Here is a 19,099-nt window from a genome sequence, read left to right on the forward strand (position 1 = left end):
GCGCCTGCGCGGCTGCCGCTTCCTGCTGCGGGGCGGCCGGTGCCTCCGCTCCGCCGCCGCGCCTCGGGGCCGCCCCTCCCGCTGCCTTCCGCCCGTGTCGCCCGGGTCAGGACGCGGCGGGGCTTGGAACAGCCAAGCCCAGCGGTGCTGGCTTCGGGGAGGCGCGGGCGCGCCGGGTGAGGGGGGGAGCGTCCGGCGGAGCGTGCCCGTCCGTGTCCGTGCCCGTCCGTGTCCGTGCCCGTCCGTGTCCGTGACCGTCCGTGTCCGTGACCGTCCGTGTCCGTGTCGCGCCCCCCGGGGGCCGCCGCCGCCTTGTCACGCCGCGCACGGCCCGGAGCTGGCGGTAGGAGCGCAGCGGGTGGGCGGGAGGTGCCGTCCCGGGCCGAGGGGCTCCGCGGCTGGGCTCGGCGGCGCTGCCTGACGCCTGCGGCTGCCCCGGCAGGAGGGGGGCCGGCGCTTGCCCGTGCTGCGTGGGTGTGCGTGCGTGTGTGCTGCGCGTGGGTGTGTGCGTGTGCTGGGTGTATGTGTGTGCGTGTGCGCGCGCGAGGCAGCGCGCGTCTGGCGGTGTTTTCCCTTCGTTCCTTCACTGAGGAATTGGCGCGTACCTGGTGCTGTAATGCGGGCTCGAGGGATTGAATCTTGAGGGGATTTCGAACGCGGGAAGATGCACCGGGAGAGAGGTCCTACAGCTTATTGAAGTTACCGGTGCAGGTGGGAGGACCCAGGCACAAAAGCCCCTCCACCCGATGCAGTTCTTCAGGAGGGTGCCAGTTCTCCTAAATTTGCCCGTTTTTCGGGTTGCTCGGTCCACTGAAGTGGCAAGAATCATGGAGCTGTTTGGGTTGGAAGGGACCTTAAAGATCATCTAGTTCCAACCCCCCTGCCGAGGTCAGGGACGCCTCCCACTAGACCAGGTTGCTCGAGGCCCCATCCGACCTGGCCTTGAAGACTTCCAGGGATGGGGCATCCACAGCTTCTCTGGATTTAGGCTGCAGAAGAACAGCTGGAGAACAGAAAGGAACTCTAGTACATCTGAACGTTTTATAATCCCTCTAATGTTTGCAGCATAACTTGATGGATGCTAATTGACTTTGGTAGGCTTTTGCTCTGCATCCTGTGGGAGATAACAGCGTATTTATTCCTTGCAACATTCATAGTAAGACCCAGCCCTCACCAGATTGAGTAGAACTTGGTAGGAATTTTGTGCTGAAATTTGAATCAAACCTTTGACCAACGTAGGTGGGCTTTGGGTTGCCTGCCTGCATAGCTGTGTGTTAGACTTCAGTGAGCTGAATATTTGAGTAATTGTTCCTGTATCTGATCCCTGGTCCTTCAGTGGCACAGCTGAATGTCTGTGCAGATTTGGGAGCTCAGAGCTTTTGTTTCCTAAATCTACATAAAGATGTAAGGGAGTGTGTGGGAGGTGTAAAACGGGTTCGTGGCTCTAAAGGCCAGGGGAAAATTAAAATTTACCTGGGGAGGAAAAGGACTGATGAGCTATGCTGTCATACTGTACTTCTGTGCTGTGTGGGTGTGATGAGCAGTGTAGTTCTCTGGGATAATATCCAAAGAATTGTGGTGTTGTCCTTCATTGCATTTCTCTGTGCTCTCATGTAAAGGTGTCTTGAGGCGATGGGTCTGTGCATTATTTATAGTCAATACCTCCTCAATTCTTTAAAACTTAAAAAAGCCCAAATAACAGAGCCGCAAGATGTTTTTGGAGGTGGTGGGGGAGGTGTGTATCAGCTTGCATGTGAGAGGCTCTTCCACCTTTGCTGACCTGTCACTGGAGATGTATGGAGTGAAAAATACTAGAATGCAAACTACCAAAGAGCAGAGAACAGGTATTGTGGTGCTTTAGTTGCATCAGCACCCGTAAGGTGAATTTAGAAGCACAATACAGTTGTAGTATTAATATGTCCCTTTAATACTGTCTAATTTGGGGACTGTTATTTAAAAAAATTAAATTATTTAATTTCAATAACTTCTACTGAATTGAAGAATTTGTTGGGTTGGACCATGAATGAGGAAGCAGCCGTGAGCACTTGAGGGTACAAGTGGAACGATGCAGCTGTCAAAAGATGATGTCTTGCATAATACTCCTTAGTTACTTTGCTTTTTCTATTTTGCCCTGGATCCTCAATTCAGCATCACTGCATTCAGGTTTTGGGGTTGGGCTTTTTTGCTTTTTCCGTTTCTTTTTGCTGAAGATGGTTTACTTAATTTTGTGCTTTTTCACCTAAGTTTTGTTTTTTCTATCTTTTCTCCGTTAGACAGCTACTTTTTGTATAAAAGTGGCTGGCTAAGGTTAAGTTGTCTGCAGACTGTTTGCTTACACTGATAGTGCTTTTTTGCTGCTCTCCCCATTCACTGTTTGAGCAGGGTCTCCAGTGTTTGATCTGTAGTATTTTGCCTGCTGGGGAAACTTGCAGTCATTTGGCAGCTGCTTGTGTTCCAGGCTCACTCAAAAGGCTTCCTGGGCTTTAGAAGGCTTATTTGTCCAGCACTTAAAACAAGGCCATGGAGGTCTGGGAAGTCTTAGGTCAATGATGCCAGATGCTGTCACTGTTCCTGCCTCTCAAATTTGTGATGAGTGGAAATTCTTACTTGTGATAGGCTCATCTCCTTCTCACCTTGTCTATTTGAAGATGTTGAGAAGGTGGCCAGGTTCATGCCCAAGCTTCTGGAGTGTGGTCAAGGGTCTTGAATAGGTACAGCGCTTATTCAGTTTTATGTAAGTTGCGTGAGATGATTCCTTTGTCTCTTTTCTGGGTGTGTTGTGGGTTGGGTTTTTTTTTTTCCTTCTTTTTTTTAAATTTAAATAGGTACTTATATTTTTCTTGTCTAGGAGTTAGCACTGTGAAGTTTCCTGTAGGTGCTCTTTTTTACAATTAACAGCTCCCTTCCCTCATATACTAATGGATGTACTCAGTTGTAAATAAGTGAGTAGCTCTTACGTGGGACTGCTTAGCTAAGACATGTCTAAGCAGGCTGGAACCATTGTAATCTATAGATTTAATCTTTATATTTTAATTTGATTTTTGAAGCTTTGTACTGTTGTACTATACTTTATACTGATATTTACATTTTTATTTTAGAGTTGCTTCACAAGTTTGCAATAAAACTGGAATTTAACCAGTTATGGAGTTGGCTCACAGTTTGTTACTGAACGAGGAAGCATTAGCTCAAATCACAGAAGCAAAGAGACCAGTCTTTATCTTTGAGTGGTTAAGATTTTTGGACAAAGTGCTGGTAGCTGCTAACAAGGTAATTTAATGGGATTCCTCCCCTTCTTCCTAAAATATTGTATTAATTTCATGCTAATGAAAGTTGACATGTAGTGGCCTGGTGATAACTGTATAATTTAGATTCAACCTGAAGAGCCTCTGTTCGTTTGCAGTTTTAAAATGTTTAATTGTAGGCAGTCAGTACAGCTCTTATATGACATGTAGCTTGCTTTAAGTTCTTCATTGTTGTAAATACTTGGAAGACAAAACCTTCCCTCTCAGAGTAGGGGTTCTTGAGAGTAAAGAGAATGAAAAGATGCTATAGGTAGGCATTACTTTATTTGTACTAAGTGTTTTTAAAAAATGAAAATTAAATAGATGTTAAATGCTCAGAAATAGCTGTTACTCTGTCTTTACTGTTACTGATTCTATCTCAGGTCTCTCTGATAAAAGGAATTTGCTGAATTACATACCAGTGGGAGTGGTATAAGATTTACTTCACACTTTCACTTCACATTTTTCTGGGTGTTGGATGCAAGACACAGGATTAAATTATTTTTTCTAATTTTATTTGTTATTGGTCCTTTAACAGACAGATGTCAAGGAAAAACAGAAGAAGCTTGTAGAACAGCTAACAGGACTCATCAGCAGTTCCCCTGGGCCACCTACACGAAAACTACTAGCAAAAAATCTTGCTGCTCTCTACAGCACTGGAGACACATTTACTGTTTTTCAAACACTTGACAAGTGTAATGACATCATCAAGAGCAAAGATGATACTGCAGCCTACCTGCCCACAAAACTGTACGTTTAATATTATTACAGGAAAGGAAATTATGTTTCAGCAAATTGGTCCTATATATTACAGGATAATCTGCCTGTATATGTGCATGTTGTATTTGCTTATATTCTGCGTGCTTAGCTGGAGTTTACATATGCTTGGTACAGCGGAACAAAAAGCAGGATTGAGATTGTGGAGGACAGGACTCAAAGCTGACATGATCATCTGAAAGTGAGATGCATTCTTCCAGGCAAGGGAGTATCATGTTTCTTCACATGCTTATGTTGTGGAGAGGATAAGAGTTGATGAAGTAATGCAACGAAGGAGTGCCACTGCTGGGCTTATTGCTGATTGTGCTCAGGTTCCCCATTTACAATGGAACCTGCAGATTGTCAAACGAGAGCATTATCTATGACAATAGAATTTTAACCGAATATTAATTTTTTTTCCATTCAAGCATTACCTGTTTGTATTCCCTTACTATTACACGGCACAAGCTTCGCAAACAGAGTCTATGTACTTGTGTGTGTGTCTGTTATGTGTGATCCAGTTCATCTTTATATACAAGAGCAGTCTCACTGGTAGGAATTTGGTTAATGCCACAAATGGCATCTGCTGAAGCTGTTTTTAGCACTCTCCCACACATACTGCTTCGTGTGTTCAGTGTTTAGTGACCCCCGTTTGCACTTGCCTTCAGGCATTTTCGTAACAATAGGACTTAACAATAAAATCTGAAATAGTCAACACTTGGGCAGATACTGCCCTCCCTGTAATTGGAGCTGTTGCAGTTGTGTGAGGAACTTGTCTAAGTGTGAAGGATAAGCGTGCTCTGAAATTTATGCTACCTACTCAAGCAGTTGTCTGCAAGGTTTCTTAGTATATGATTTCAAACCTCAGTTTTTGATGTTCCTGTAGAAGACTTGTGCAAGGAGACATACCTCTTAAGGGGTAGGATATAATGAATTTGTAGCAAATGGCTTTGCTAAAAAGTTGTATACTCAAAAATTTCAGATTTTAAAAAAACCCCTTGCTTTGTGATGAAAAAGTGCATGTTTTCAAGAGCTACTTCTGTGACTGTCCTGGAGCAATTTGTGTATAAAATTGCAGTACAGTGTTACTTAAAATATCCCTGATCTCAAATGGCAGGGTAGGGAAAACATGTATGTAATTGTTTATGGATACTTTCCTGTTCCTAAAAACTAAAAACTTTTTTCTGTTATTTGTTTTGTAAACAAGTGATTTAAGTGCATACTGTTAAACAGCCAGTCTAACTAGTGGATAATAAATAGATTTTTATTAATCAGAATTAAAACATACATTTCTGTTTAATTGTTTGTCTTCATGTAGATGGTACAGAAAAATACTACACTGATTAATACCTCTTTTCTTAGGGCTGCTGTGGCTTGTGTTGGAGCATTTTATGAAAAAATGGGCAGAATGCTGGGTAGTTCTTTTCCAGAAACAGTGAATAATCTTTTAAAGTCTCTGAAAAGTGCAGAGGTAAGTTTAGGTTTATTATATATAGGTGGCCTTGATTCCTTTTAAACTGAAGCCCCCTTCTTCCAAAGGTGTTTGGCAAAATGCCTGGTTTGTTTGCTTTCTACATAGAAAAATCAAATGATTTAGTTAGTATCAAGTTAAATGTGTGCATGTATTTTACTGCAGAGAGTCTAAAGTCTTGTCGTACGGATATTACAGTAGTTGCTTCATAGTGGTATGAGTAATTAAAGTTGTAAAATGGTTGCAGGTACCAGTTCTAACTACTGCATTAAGATTTCTGCTAGTGTACCTTGAACAAACATTCAGTTGTTTAAAAATAAATAACAAATACCTAAGTTTTACAAAAAAGATGTTACTCTGCATGTAAGCAGGGCATGTAAAGAGAGTAATTGAGAAAATGTCTCTTGGGCTATTAGTGAGTCTGATTTGATGCTAGTGGCTCTGTTGGGTTTTTGTTTGGTTGTTGTTTTTTTGTGTTTTGACCCATACGACAAGGTGGGAAGAGTACTGATTGTGTGCAGCCTGTCCTGGCAGCTGTTTTCTTCAGCTGTATTGTTCCTATGTGATTGTTTTTTGTTTGGGTTTTTTGTGCCTTCCAATTGTAAGTTGCTATCTGTGTGCAGGTGTAGTAGGAAGCTGTTGACTACCTGGGCTTCCTGTTCTCTCAGATCAACTTGCTTTTTTCCTGAGGCTGCACCAGATAAATGGTGGGGCAAGACAAAAGCTTCTTGTCCAGGGCCAATTTATTGGATTGCCTGGGCTCGTCGTATGTGACAACTGAGGCATTTTTAGTAAAGCTGTATATAGTGCTTACTGCTATCTAAATCATCCAGGTATTTGTTTTATATTACTTCAGTTAACTGTATTATCAATGTTTCAAAAAATATTCCTGCACAGAAGCAGGAAAATGCAGAATTATGCATCTGGTTCTTTATGTAAGTACCGTGTCCACATTTTTGCATGTTTTTGTCTTTGTGTGTGCAGTCTCAGGGCCGCAGTGAAATTCTGATGAGTTTACAGAAAGTCCTAAATGGCCTTGGAGGAGCAGCAGCTTCTTGTCACCGCGATATTTACAAGAATGCCCGATCTCTGTTAACGGACAGATCCATGGCAGTACGATGCGCAGTGGCTAAGGTGGGAGTGTTTCTTACCAGTTCTATAAACTCTTGTGCCATGACTGAAGTACCTGTAGCTGAACTGTTACGTGTTGTTCACCATGGGAAATTTGATAGTTACTCAGGCACGTTAAGTTCTTACTAGTTTACACTGAAGGCTCAGACATTTCACTTATTTCATGTAAGCAGGAGTACAGTAATACCGTTTTCCCTGTTTTGTAAACAAATATGAGATCGAATGTGTTGGCTGTGAGTCTCAGTGGAAGAGATTTTTGGTAACATAGTTGTTCTTTTGTGCTTTCCTTTTAAAATTTTTATTTAACATATTTTATTAAACTATTTTTGTTAACCTATTCAATGAGTCTTCTGGTTGTGTACTCAGCTAAGTTGCTGCGTAAATGGAGGGGAATTAACTCTTGAAATAATAATATATTTGCTGATTAAACATGGCAATTACAGTGATACTTAGATAAAAGGTAAGAATGGCCTCCATTGGCGCTCAGCAAGTCTTTTTTTTTATTACAGTGTCTGCTGGAATTGCAGAATGAAGCAGTGTTTATGTGGACAGCTGAACTAGAGAATGTTGCAACGCTGTGCTTTAAAGCTCTGGAAAACTCAAACTATGGTGTGCGAGTTGCAGTGTCAAAGCTTTTGGGTTCGGTCATGGCTACAGCACTGATACCAAAACAAGCAACAGGTATGGTCCCTGTGGATTCCAATTTCATGTGTACAGACTGCACCTTCACTACTGTGTTATGTGACAGTGTTGCATGATACATTGTTGTTCTGGTAACTGAAAGCTTGTTGGATTATTTGGTTTTATAAACTCTTATCCTATAAGGAGTACAGATGCCCTGTTGTAGTCAAAGAAGGAGAGACCAAACTATCAAAAATCAACTGGGAAAAGCAGCTTATTTATCTATCTGAAATGGTTGCTAGATTTATGTTTGAAAGACAGTTGTGAATTGGTAAGTGTGGTTTCAGGATGGTTGCATGTATGGTTGGAACTTCAAGAGTAAATGATTACTGTTCTTTTTGCAAAAGTGATGCGACAGAACGTGAAGAGAGCCACGCTTGAGGAGGTCTTGGAGCTCATGGCCACTGGATTTCTGCGAGGAGGATCTGGTTTCTTAAAGAGTGGTGGAGAGATGTTAAAAGTAGGAGGATCTGTCAATAGGGAAGTGCGAGTTGGTGTTACCCAGGTTTGTGATAAGTTGTAATTTTATTATTATTTTTAAAATAAAGTACAATTTATACGTAAGTGTATCTCTCTTACTAGGCAAAATACCCACTTATGTTGCTTATTTGTTTACAAGTCTAGTTTGAATCACCTGTTTAGTGAGATGTATATGTGATGCTACTGACCTAAGCTGCTTTCTTTTACTATTGACATGCAGTAACAATAGATTAAAATATGTGCTAGGGAAAGCTTATTTAATCAGTGGGATTAGCTCACAAAATATTTGAATGCTTACTATATTAAAGACTTTAGCTTCTCATTTAAATTTTATTTCTTTTTAGAGAGGATGCACTTTTGTCCTTTCATGTGTGTTGGCTCTCAGTTACTGGGTAAAGTTTGCAGCCCTGATTTGCTGAACTGCATTTCTTCTCTCCTTGCCAGTGTCTTGAGCAGGTGAAATCTGCTGAATGTGTAAGCTCCACTTGTCTGATAGAGAAAGGTGGCAGCAGCATCTCTTCAACTTAAGGCATTCACATTCTGACATATATTTCAGTATGTTGCAGTAGCTTGCCAGAATCCAGATTTTTTGGTCATAGGGTATTTTGTGAAACCCTTTTATTTTACTCAGCCTTTTTAAAGTGAACTTGGCAAACAACCTTGGTCTTCATTGTGAATTGAAACACATTCATGTTGCTGCCTCTACTAACATTATGCTCTTAAAATTTTTAAAAAGAGACACATTTACAGCAATGAACTGGGTTTCCTTTCTGTCATCTAAAGAGTGTTTTGCACTTCACAGAATATGTAGCAGTATAGGAGCTACTCTTGGTGCTGGAGACACTTTTACTTCAATGGCTGGCTAATGGATTGATTCATCCTGCTTAGCCTCATTAGGGTTGCTTATTGCTAAGCAGCATTACTACTGGTACTGCCTTACGCATTAATCTAACTGTAGTCTTTAGTCTTGGTGACCGAATATGGTATTTTGTTTTGTTTTAATTTGATCTGTATAACTTCTGAATTTGCAGGCCTACGTTGTCTTTGTCACAACATTAGGAGGTCAGTGGTTGGAGCGCAACTTTGCTACGTTTTTGTCACATGTGCTTGATCTGGTCTCCCATCCTCGTGCAACTCAGACCCACGTGGATGCAGTTTACTCTCGAAGATGTGTGTCCTTTATCCTGAGAGCAACTGTGGGCAGCTTACTTGGGGAGAAAGCACAGATTGCAGCTGCCAAAGATATATGTCAAGCCATTGGTAAACAAATGAAGGCAGTGGGTGAGAACCAATTTTCTTTCTTTGACAGCAGTTGAAAGTTACTGTCATTATATTAAGTCAGTCTTTCTTCAGCTTTCTTCTATTGTGAAGAGTGATTTTGTTGTTACAGTAAAAGATAATTCAGCTGCTTTCCGTTTGAATTATGAAATCCTAAGTGTAAGTTCTACTTAAGTGATAGTGTAAAACTGGCTTGTTAGCCTGTGATGGCTTTAGCATTGCATTTGCTTAGAATGGAGGTGGAGAAAAGCATGCATTTGCAATCTGTCATGGTTATGTGGTAATAAAATTTGCACAGTTCTTCACTGCCAGTGTTCAAGATCCTGTGGGTCAGGATCTCCTAGGTCCTTCTGTATCCCCCACTAATATCCATACTAATATCCAATTGGATTTTACAGTTGATAAATGAAAATTTAATCTGACAACTGGAACTACAAAAGATAAATGGGGCCACTTTGCAGAACCTTGCAGAAAATGTAGTCACGAGGAGGACTGACAAAACTGTGTTGGCGTTTGTTTCTTATGAAATGAGTTAATTAGAGCTAGAGACTGAGAAAGTAGATTGGAATTGCACAACAATGCGTTTACCAAACATCTGTGTCTCCTCCTTTTCTTCTGTCATCTAATTTGAGTTAAAGTAATGTGTTAACATATGGAAATTGAATTGATTTTTAAACTTTTGCAGGTTCTTCTTATAACTATTTTTGATATGGTAGATATGGAACCTTAAAAGGGTTCTATTTACAGTAAGTCTTACTTACAGGAAAAGATTATATTGGAAATGCTACTTCTGAGATGAAATAGTTGCAGAAATTCCTCCTGCCACTTTGTCAAAGTTGCAGGAAATTCCATGGTCTATTTGGGTGATGGGAAGAGCTGTTTAATTTTTAAGGATTTCTGATTAATTTGATAATAAATTGGAAATAGTTTTATTTTATAATGATTGCTTCCCTTCTTATAAGGAGGGCAGTTCTCAAAATTTGTCCTGTAGTAGACTTATAGGCATGAAGCTTATATTGAAGTCCCTTTCTTTTAAGTGACGGTTGCTGCTTCTGGAATATTGCGTAGGAGAAGGAACATGCAGTGGGATCTGTGAACTGAACTGCATAACTTTAAGATGATTAAAGGTTGTAATTAATTATTTACAAAATATCTGATTTTTTTAACAGTTTTATTCCTTATATATGCATGCAACTTTGTTTGCAGAAGCTAGATATGTCAAGATGGTATTTTTAGTTACTGTGTATACATAGGTACAATGCAGAAATGCTGCATACGTATATACTTTGCTGTTTTATCCTACCTTTTAGTGCACTGCCATCCACAGTCACTGTTGGGCATCTGTTTTTCAAGGTCTTTGAATTACTCTTTTTGGCTAATATCTATAAAATTGTTTCTCTTCAGAATGTGTTTGCTTTCTAAGTCCACACTGTGACCAGACTTCTTTTGTTTTAACATAAAGTTGATGTCAAAACTGTCCCTTTCTGCTCTGTATATCTTGAGGTGTGATTCAGATGGTAGTTAAGCAAAATACTTCTGTTTTCTTTCTTACAGAAGCAGTAGTGAATGATGCTAACAGTGAAAATAAATCAGGAGCTGCTGATGTAGCTGCAAGTCAGCATGTAATGGTGTGTGCTCTTCAGGAACTGGGTAGTCTTGTTCAGAGTCTGAATGCCACTGCATCTCCTCTTATTCAAGAACCATCTATTGGTATGCAAGTTAATTTTAATAGATTGAATTAGTTATTTGAGGAATGAATTTGAAATATCATTGCATCTAGTTAAAGAATAAGTTAATGCATAGGAAATAAAGTGATGAAACTGCCACTCCCTATAATTCTCTAGGTAGTTAAGTTTGTCCAGCCTGCTGTGTTTAGTGCCGTAACTTTAGTTCCAAGTTTGACAAAGTATTAAGCAGCTGTTTTGGTGGAAGTCTGACTCTTTTAGTGTGAGTAAAGTTGTGACTTGTAGCATTGATTTGTTTCCAATAATGGTTTTATAGGAAATGTATTGTTTTGCTACATAAGGTCTGAAATATTCGCTCCTGAAAAGCTGCCTATATCTTGCCTTCAGATATAAAATTTTTATTGGGAGGTTGATAGTATTTTGTCAGGAGATGAAGCTGTGGATAGTCCTGTTTTGAAAAGCTTGTTAGTTGGCTGAAGTTGACTAAGGTTTTTGTGGGATTTTCTTCTTGATTATTTTAATATATGAATCTGTTTGTACTGTAGTGTTGCAGTTTTCATTTTTTTCTGTTTGTGGATGCCCGTGTTTTATCTAATGTTGTTCTGTTACTGGCAGTCTGTGTAAAAGATGGATTGTAGGAATCGTCTCATCCAATGCCTGTTCCCTTACACAGGCTTACTGCCTCTTCCCAATTCTTCAAATACTCAGTGCTGTGGCTCTGGCAGCTCCTGCTTTGCTGGTGAAACCTGATGTAGGGTAGCATGATGCTAATTTTATGGAGATGTCTGTCTTTCCTTAAAGAAAATGGCAGTTATGAAATTCAAGTACTTGAATTCTGACTTTCTTAGCTTTCATGTTGTCTGTCTAATATTGATTCAGTTTACTTGTCTGCATATCTTAAAAAAGCACATAATAACTTGAAGACTCTATCCTGTCTTCTCTGTAGGTCTGTTGGAGACAGTAACTTCAGTTCTCCTTCATCCCAGCATGGCTGCTCGTCTTGCTGCCGCGTGGTGCTTGCGGTGTGTCGCTGTGGCGTTGCCTTTTCAGTTGACTCCATTTTTAGACAGATGTGCAGAAAGACTCAACAATCTGAAGACCTCCCCTGAAGCTGTTAGTGGCTACAGTTTTGCAATGGCTGCTTTGTTGGGTGGTGTGCATCAGTGTCCCTTAGGTATTCCTCACGCCAAAGGGAAGGTGAGATAATGTTTCATCTGTAAGTGTACTAAAATATATCTTTTCATTTAGAAGTAATAGCTTACCAAAATGTGTGACATGCTTACTAGTTAAAGCATTACTGAAATTCACTTGTGCCTAGCAAGAAAGCAGTGTCCAGAATACGTGTTCACAGTGTTTCAGTTGCAGTATTTACCAGCTTTTTTCCCCTCTCTTTCAGATTTGTATTCTTGTTTGGCATATTAAGGAGTAATTGCTGAAGAAAATATCTGATGTTATATGCATCACAGTAATGATCTGCATTAAATGTAATCTTATAGAAGGTCAATTTAAATTATTTGAGAACATCTATATATAGTCTGTAAGGGTGGGTGTGTAGCAGTAGCTTTAAGTGGCTTAATTTTTAAAATACGTTCTTCATTGTTATTGGTGCAGATGGTGGTCAGTATTGCTGAGGATCTGTTACGAACTGCTGCACAAAACAGCAGACTCTCCTTGCAGCGGACTCAAGCTGGATGGCTTTTACTTGGAGCTCTTATGACTTTAGGTTTGTAAAAACAGTTGCTTTTTGGTTTTTAATGCTTGTCTGGCATTTCTGATTATCCACTGTGGCAAATGATCTCTACTGATAATCAGTCCAGTATCTAACACAAAAGTATTTATAGCAAGGGAAACAGTGCATTTATTTTCAGCAATGTTGTTTATGCTGGAGAGAAGTGAAATATTAATATTTATGTAAGCTGAAGGATACTAGAAGGTGTCCTACCTGAAAAAAAATTAAAAAATAATAATAAAAAATCTGCTCTGGTTTAGGAACCCAGCCTTTAGTTGTTCTGTGAAAAGGGCAAAATTGTCCCTAATCTACCTTCCTTAATATTGTGGTGTAGAAAAAATGGACAGTATATAAAACATAATGAATGTTCCAACAAGTTGTATGTGTGCCTCTGGATAGGCAACATTACTTATTAAAATGTTACCAATTCAGAAGCCATATAAGTGTTTTTTTAAAAAGCCAGCCTCATGTATGATTGTTCATATTTGCCATCACAGAAATACAAGAGGTTATATTTTGAGAAGTTGTAAGTATACTCTTAAACTTCGCAGCAACAGTTTTTTGTTTAGGTTAGTTTTTATACTGGAAATATGATAACATTTCTGATGCATTCTGCAGTGTTTTGATTTCTGAGCAAATACTGTTTTGTGTTTCATCTTGCTTCTTTAAATTGTCTCTTTTTTATTTGCTAGCTTATTATCATGTTTTTCTAACAGTATAGCACTTTTTTGGTTGTCCTTCTCCAAAATATTTTTAATGTGCCGCCACTGGATCTTCTGGAGCTTTTTCAGAAGTTTTTTTTAAGCTTGACCATTAAACTACTTACATGAGATGAGTAATGGCCAGTTATTTTTCTACTTACTGTATGAACAAGTTAGGGTAGGCTGAATAGCTTCTCTTCAAATTAGTAATATAGGAAACATTAGAAGTCAGAATAAAAAGATAGTAAAAAGACAGTTGGCGGTGGTTACATATTACATGACAAGATAGAGAATTTCCTATTTTTAGTACTGATATCAAGAAACAGACTTATCTATGCTATTTATTTGTCACACTTTCAACCTAAACATGAGAAAGAATTGTCTTTGCTTTTCTTTTTCAAGCAGGGAGCGAAGTAAGAGAAAAATAACTAAGAGCAAAAGCCTTCATGGCAAATTTTCCACACTAAATTAAATAGAAGGTTTTATAATATTGTTACTTTATTTTTTTTTAAATAGGTCCTTCTGTTGTTCGCTATCATCTGCCTAAGATGTTGCTACTATGGCGGAATGTGTTTCCACGTTCGCTGAAGGAGCTGGAAGCAGAGAAGGCAAGAGGAGATTCTTTTACCTGGCAAGTAACGCTGGAAGGCCGTGCTGGAGCTCTGTGTGGTAAGGATTTCAAACTTTGATATTACAGTAAGCCAAAACATGATCCCAAGTATTACAGAGAGAACTCCCATAACTTCTCTCATTTCTTTGAAAATAAGCAAGGTGTGTCAGATTTTTATCGGTGTGACCTGGTTTTGGCATATAGTTTTAATGAACATGTCACTTGGTCTTTGAATAAACATTTTGAATTGCTGCATTCTTGATATTCTCTTAGGATCTGTATCTTACTTTTGCTTTATATTTGTTTATCTCAGTAAAATTTAAATTTAAACTTTATTATTAGCTATGAGAAGTTTTGTTGCTCACTGTCCCGAGCTCCTTACTGAGGATGTGATCAGGAAGCTGATGACACCCATAGAATGTGCCATGACAATGATGTCGCAGTAAGTAGGCAGTTTTTACTCCTTATTCACTTTTGTGTTTTCGTGGACCTGAGATACTACATTAATTAATTTTAATTTATATTCTGACCTAGTACTGCACTGTCACTGATCGTTCATGTTGAAAGAAAACAGGAACTCTTGTGTTAATGATGGTTAACTTTGTAAACATATATTATTGCATAGCCTGTGCTAAAGGGCCTACTGTGGTGACTTTTGCTAACTGCGTTTTGGATTTCCAGTTCAGTGATTTTTAATTCATTATTTGCTTAGTCTTATGCAAGAAATGAGAAAACTGACATACTGGTATACCAGATGGTAATCAATAAGTTATCCTCTTAGGAAGTGTATGAATGAAAAGACTTTAAACATTCTACCACCCTTTCTAGTTAAGTATGGGAGTTACATGTCTCTGAGTTGTAGCAGTGTGTGCTTTTTTAAAAAAGAAAGCTTGGTCTAAGCAGTTACCTTCTAAGATGTACTGATAAATGAGTAATGTTTCTCAGAGTAGTTTTCTGAAGACTGTTCTCTTGTCTTGGCTACAGATAAACCTTGAGAAAAGAAATCTGATAATCCTGTTTTTGGTAACTGTAGTATTTCTGACTGTCTGTTTTTCCCTTTTGATTCTTTAGCATTCCATCAGTAATTAAAGCTCATGGCGCTCATCTCAAAGCCAGTGCAGCTATGGTCCGTTTAAGACTTTATGATATATTGGCTTTATTACCTCCGAAGACATATGAAGGTACATACATTTTTAACAATTTTTAATAAAGTGAAAGTTCTAATAACGGCTTTTGATCTATTTTTGATGCACGCCTTTAAAGCAGATACAAGATTCAAAATAGAATACTAGGAATCTCCAAGAGTTTTGTACTATATTCCTCTGCTTTTGTTTGTCATCCTGACAGTGTAACTGCAGCATATGAATATTGCAGTATTTTTATTGTTTATAGGATTCAGAGGTATGAAGATCATGTTCTGAAATTCAATTTAGATGTTTTATGTCATTGTTACTTAAAAGATAGAGAACATAATTTCTTAATGTACTCAAAGGGCGGATATGAGAATGAAGATTTAGTTTTGATTTCTGATGGTGTCTTTTTATTTTTAACCTGATTTGATCTATTAGACAGATTTATCCTATTATTTTAAAATTCCTAGACACTGTCACCTGATCTGGCAGATTAGCTTTTTTATTTTTGTTTGATTTTTGTTAATTCATGAAGTTTACATGATGACACGGATGAGCAAATTTTTGCAAAGTCTGGATTGTCATCCTGGAAGGGATGGCCTGATCTGTTGTTTAGAGCATGGGTTTGGGAACTGAGAGCCCAGGACTCTGTTTGAAGCCTTTCTCTCAACTCCAGTCTTCTCAGGTTTACTTTCCTGTTTGCTACCTGTATGATTGAGATAATGGTACATGCTTTGATTTGTAACTTCTGATCTCCAGCTGAAATGTTTTGGATCAGAAGTAGCAATTATTCTTTTGAATGTCTTTTTAGGATCATTTAATGCACTCCTTCGAGAGTTGGTAGCAGAATTTACTTTGACAGACAACTCTGCTAATACAACCACATCGCTCCTAAGGTCTCTTTGTCATTATGATGATAGTGTTCTTCTTGGCTCTTGGCTGCAGGAAACAGATCATAAGTCAATTGAAGACCAGGTAACAAAAAACTAGAAGAATAACGAGTTAGCTGCACTGTCTGCCTGTGTGATGTGTGTTGGGATAGAAGCCTTCTAAAACTGAAGCTTCACACCTTGTTTTTAGTCTTATTTCAGAGGTTTGTTAGGTGTAAATCCTTCCCTCTACAGTGTACCATTAAGATTAAAAACTGCCCACTACTGAGATGGGAGTAGCATTATACAATTTATATAGTTTCTTTAAAAGAAAACAATACTCCCTCCTTGCCTCCTGATCTTCTTTGTCTAGCAGTTGTTCTTATGCATTATTTCAAACCAGGAGAAATGCCATTTCCACTTAACAAGTTTTATAATGAAACTGCTGTCAGTGTTTCAGTATTGCAAAAGGTGTTATAGTGAAACAAAATATAACTGGTTTTATAGGTGTAGTATGAAATCTTAATTTAATTTGGAAGAATTGACAACTTCATTGGCATTATGAGGAGTTTCTGCACTTTTAAAATGTGTGTGTTTGAAACACAGGGATTAAAAATTAAAAACAAAACAAATATTGCTGTGGTGGTCTCTTAAAGTTTTTCAGATAAACTGGTAATGTTGATCCACTAACCATTTTTCATGTGGCCCTTGGAGAGGAAATGTAGCATAAGGAACAATTTCTTAATGCTAAATAGTTTAGGAAACTATCTGGTAATAGCCATCTTTTTGCTTTCTTAATTTGTGATGACTAGGAAGGGCCTGGCTTCCTCTTTTCAAGCTTTCTGATCTTTAAAGAGGACTATAGAGGTACTAGGTTAAGATTTTGTTTCATGATTAAATACTTAACACATTATGAGAATAATCTTCTCTTCAGAGAAAACAGATTATTTTTAATTGTGTTTCCTGAAAGAATGATGGTTAGGAAGTATTTTCATGGTGATAGGAATGTTAGTAATTTTAGTACTGTTTCCAAATCTTTCCATGTAGGGAATCATTATAGCCCCAAATCAATCAGTAGTCAAAAAAGAGAGTAATGAATACCTTTTTTCTGAAATATCGTTTTGTAGTCAGTGATTCAGAAGCTACTATTAGTTACCAGGGTTGATCTGCTTTTCTCTAGTTTCTTTCTCTCACTACCAGGAGCAATAGTTTGTGCGTTTATCCAGCTGTTAACTGCTTTGTCCCTCTGGGATTTAGCTGGCCTAGTAAATGCTAGTGGGTGTGTGTGCAGGGGGAACACTGCAGTTGCATTCAGGCATTTGTAAGTTATTTGGTTATTTTCTAAGCTACTGCATATTTGTTTTGGTTATCTCTAGTTCGTTCATTCTAGTTTGCTTTGTGCAAAGCTATATTCAGAGGTATTTGTGTTATGTGGCATTTTGCAGCTTCAGCCAAACAGTGCGTCTGGAAGTGGCGCTTTGGAACACGATCCATCTTCTATTTATTTGCGCATCCCTGCTGGTGAAGCTGTACCTGGTCCCCTTCCTTTGGGAGTATCTGTCATCGATGCATCTGTGGCTCTCTTTGGTGTTGTTTTTCCTCATGTCTCGTACAAGCATAGGTCAGTTTACATCAATGTTAAATTTCACAATCTAATGGTTTAGTTTAGTTGTTGTTGTTTTTTTTTCTTGGTGTAAGAATGTACTTTTTATCAGCTGTCTTTGAATTCAGAGTTCAGTATTTGGTATTGATTGTGTCTCAGGATTCTAGAAGATGTCTGCTCAGATTAGAAATAAAGTGATTTCCTCAGTTTTATCTATTTTGAAAATAGGGTTCAGAGATGAAGGCTAGATTCTTCTCTCCTCTTACTGCATTTAACAGTGGTAATATCTGCAACTAAAATTTCCTGCAAAATTATCTACTGCAATACAAATCAGCCTTGAAAACATAGTATTCATTTGTATTCCACAAGTAAGACTATTTGGTTTATACTCAGCAAATCATTTTATGCATGATGAAAAAGAGGGAATGGAGTTCAGCTTATTTTCATTTGTGTTCCACATTACTTCTGCAGAGTTATGAGTTGTCAGGACTACTTTAGTCACTCAGTTTAGCTAATTCATCACTGAGCACAGAGTGAAAGCAGCTCTAAAATGCAGTTCAAAATAAAATTATCTTTCAGTGCAATCCTGATGGGATTTTTTTTTTCCCTCCAGCGGTCAGTTTCATTTTGCAGTACATACAGGATAGACTTGAGGCCAGCTTGCAGTAATTCAACTTCATCTATAGCTGTTGCTAGCTATGGAAAGGTTTGTCTGGGGAACTGCTGAGAAGTTAAAAATATTGATTATTCATTAAACGTCTGTCCTTGTATCTTCTAGGGAGTACTCTTCCTCCCAGTAACACTTTCTAGCATGGTTAAATGAGGTGAAAATGGAGGTTAAATGGGGAAAACAATAGGACAGTAATAGGTATATCGAGGATAATGCTATTTTGAATGGAGGATAACACTACTTTGAATGGTAGTGGAAAGGCAGCATTTTTCCACTCTCATCCTCATAGCTTCTAGTTATGCAGCCAAATGCAGTTGAAGAATCACTTCCTTTTGGTGGTGTTATCTTCAAAAGGAATAGTAAACACATGAGGATGAGCTAAAAGAACCAGCAAAGTGATGTTCAGAATAACTGTACCCTTCTATCTAAGGTCAATACCTTCTGCAGCCCCTGAGGCATTGAATTCTGTGACTAAACTCAAAAGGACCTTTTGTTGTGAGCATTTTTTTACCCACTGTGTTTTAGTTTGTATTTTTAAAGAATATCACTTATATTACGTTTTTTCCTTTGTTTTAGATTACAGATGTTGGATCACTTTGCTGAATGCGTCAAGCAGGCTAAAGGTGTTCGCCAGCAAGCTGTGCAGCTTAATATCTTTACTGCTGTTCTTAGTGCCTTGAAGGTAAAACTTGTAAACTTGTAATGGATGCCAAAGTTCAGCAGTTTGATTCATTGGTTTAGATTTGATACAAAAGGCTTTTAGAAGAAGTTACTGAAGTTACCACGTACTCATTCAGAAGTTTGAAGATATAGAAACTGGTGTTTTTTCAGATATTAGCGTGGGTTCATCTCCGCATGTGTCAGTACGGTGAATAGATGAAGCTCACATGGTCAGCATTCTTGAGTATTCAGACTTGTCTTTTTTTTCTCCTTTTCAAGCCTGTAATTTTCTTTGCATTTGTGTATTAAAGTACTTCGTTATATATACTCAAAAAACCCCTCATGTCACAGAATATTGTGCAGA

General features: G+C 38.6%; 1 protein-coding gene across 2 annotated transcripts in view; it reads left to right on the forward strand.

Moving 5' to 3' along the window:
* The first annotated feature begins 253 nt into the window (after positions 1-253).
* Positions 254-19,099, forward strand: part of HEATR5B (HEAT repeat containing 5B) — a 57,801-nt gene continuing 38,955 nt past the window's right edge. Inside the window, exons 1-17 of one of the 2 annotated variants that reach the window (XM_051614105.1) lie at positions 254-343; positions 3,099-3,267; positions 3,820-4,031; positions 5,400-5,508; positions 6,493-6,642; positions 7,149-7,320; positions 7,668-7,825; positions 8,832-9,081; positions 10,633-10,788; positions 11,710-11,960; positions 12,375-12,486; positions 13,710-13,862; positions 14,146-14,245; positions 14,875-14,984; positions 15,745-15,908; positions 17,248-17,423; positions 18,652-18,757. In XM_051614105.1, the coding sequence (XP_051470065.1) occupies positions 3,142-3,267; positions 3,820-4,031; positions 5,400-5,508; positions 6,493-6,642; positions 7,149-7,320; positions 7,668-7,825; positions 8,832-9,081; positions 10,633-10,788; positions 11,710-11,960; positions 12,375-12,486; positions 13,710-13,862; positions 14,146-14,245; positions 14,875-14,984; positions 15,745-15,908; positions 17,248-17,423; positions 18,652-18,757 (2,505 nt within the window). In that variant the 5' untranslated portion in view covers positions 254-343; positions 3,099-3,141. Of the gene's footprint in view, positions 344-2,689; positions 2,735-3,098; positions 3,268-3,819; positions 4,032-5,399; positions 5,509-6,492; positions 6,643-7,148; positions 7,321-7,667; positions 7,826-8,831; positions 9,082-10,632; positions 10,789-11,709; positions 11,961-12,374; positions 12,487-13,709; positions 13,863-14,145; positions 14,246-14,874; positions 14,985-15,744; positions 15,909-17,247; positions 17,424-18,651; positions 18,758-19,099 lie in introns of those variants that run through there. The other variant, XM_051614106.1, reaches the window with a different exon arrangement.

Source organism: Apus apus, chromosome 3, assembly GCF_020740795.1.
Source record: "Apus apus isolate bApuApu2 chromosome 3, bApuApu2.pri.cur, whole genome shotgun sequence".
NCBI classification, from domain to species: domain Eukaryota; kingdom Metazoa; phylum Chordata; class Aves; order Apodiformes; family Apodidae; genus Apus; species Apus apus.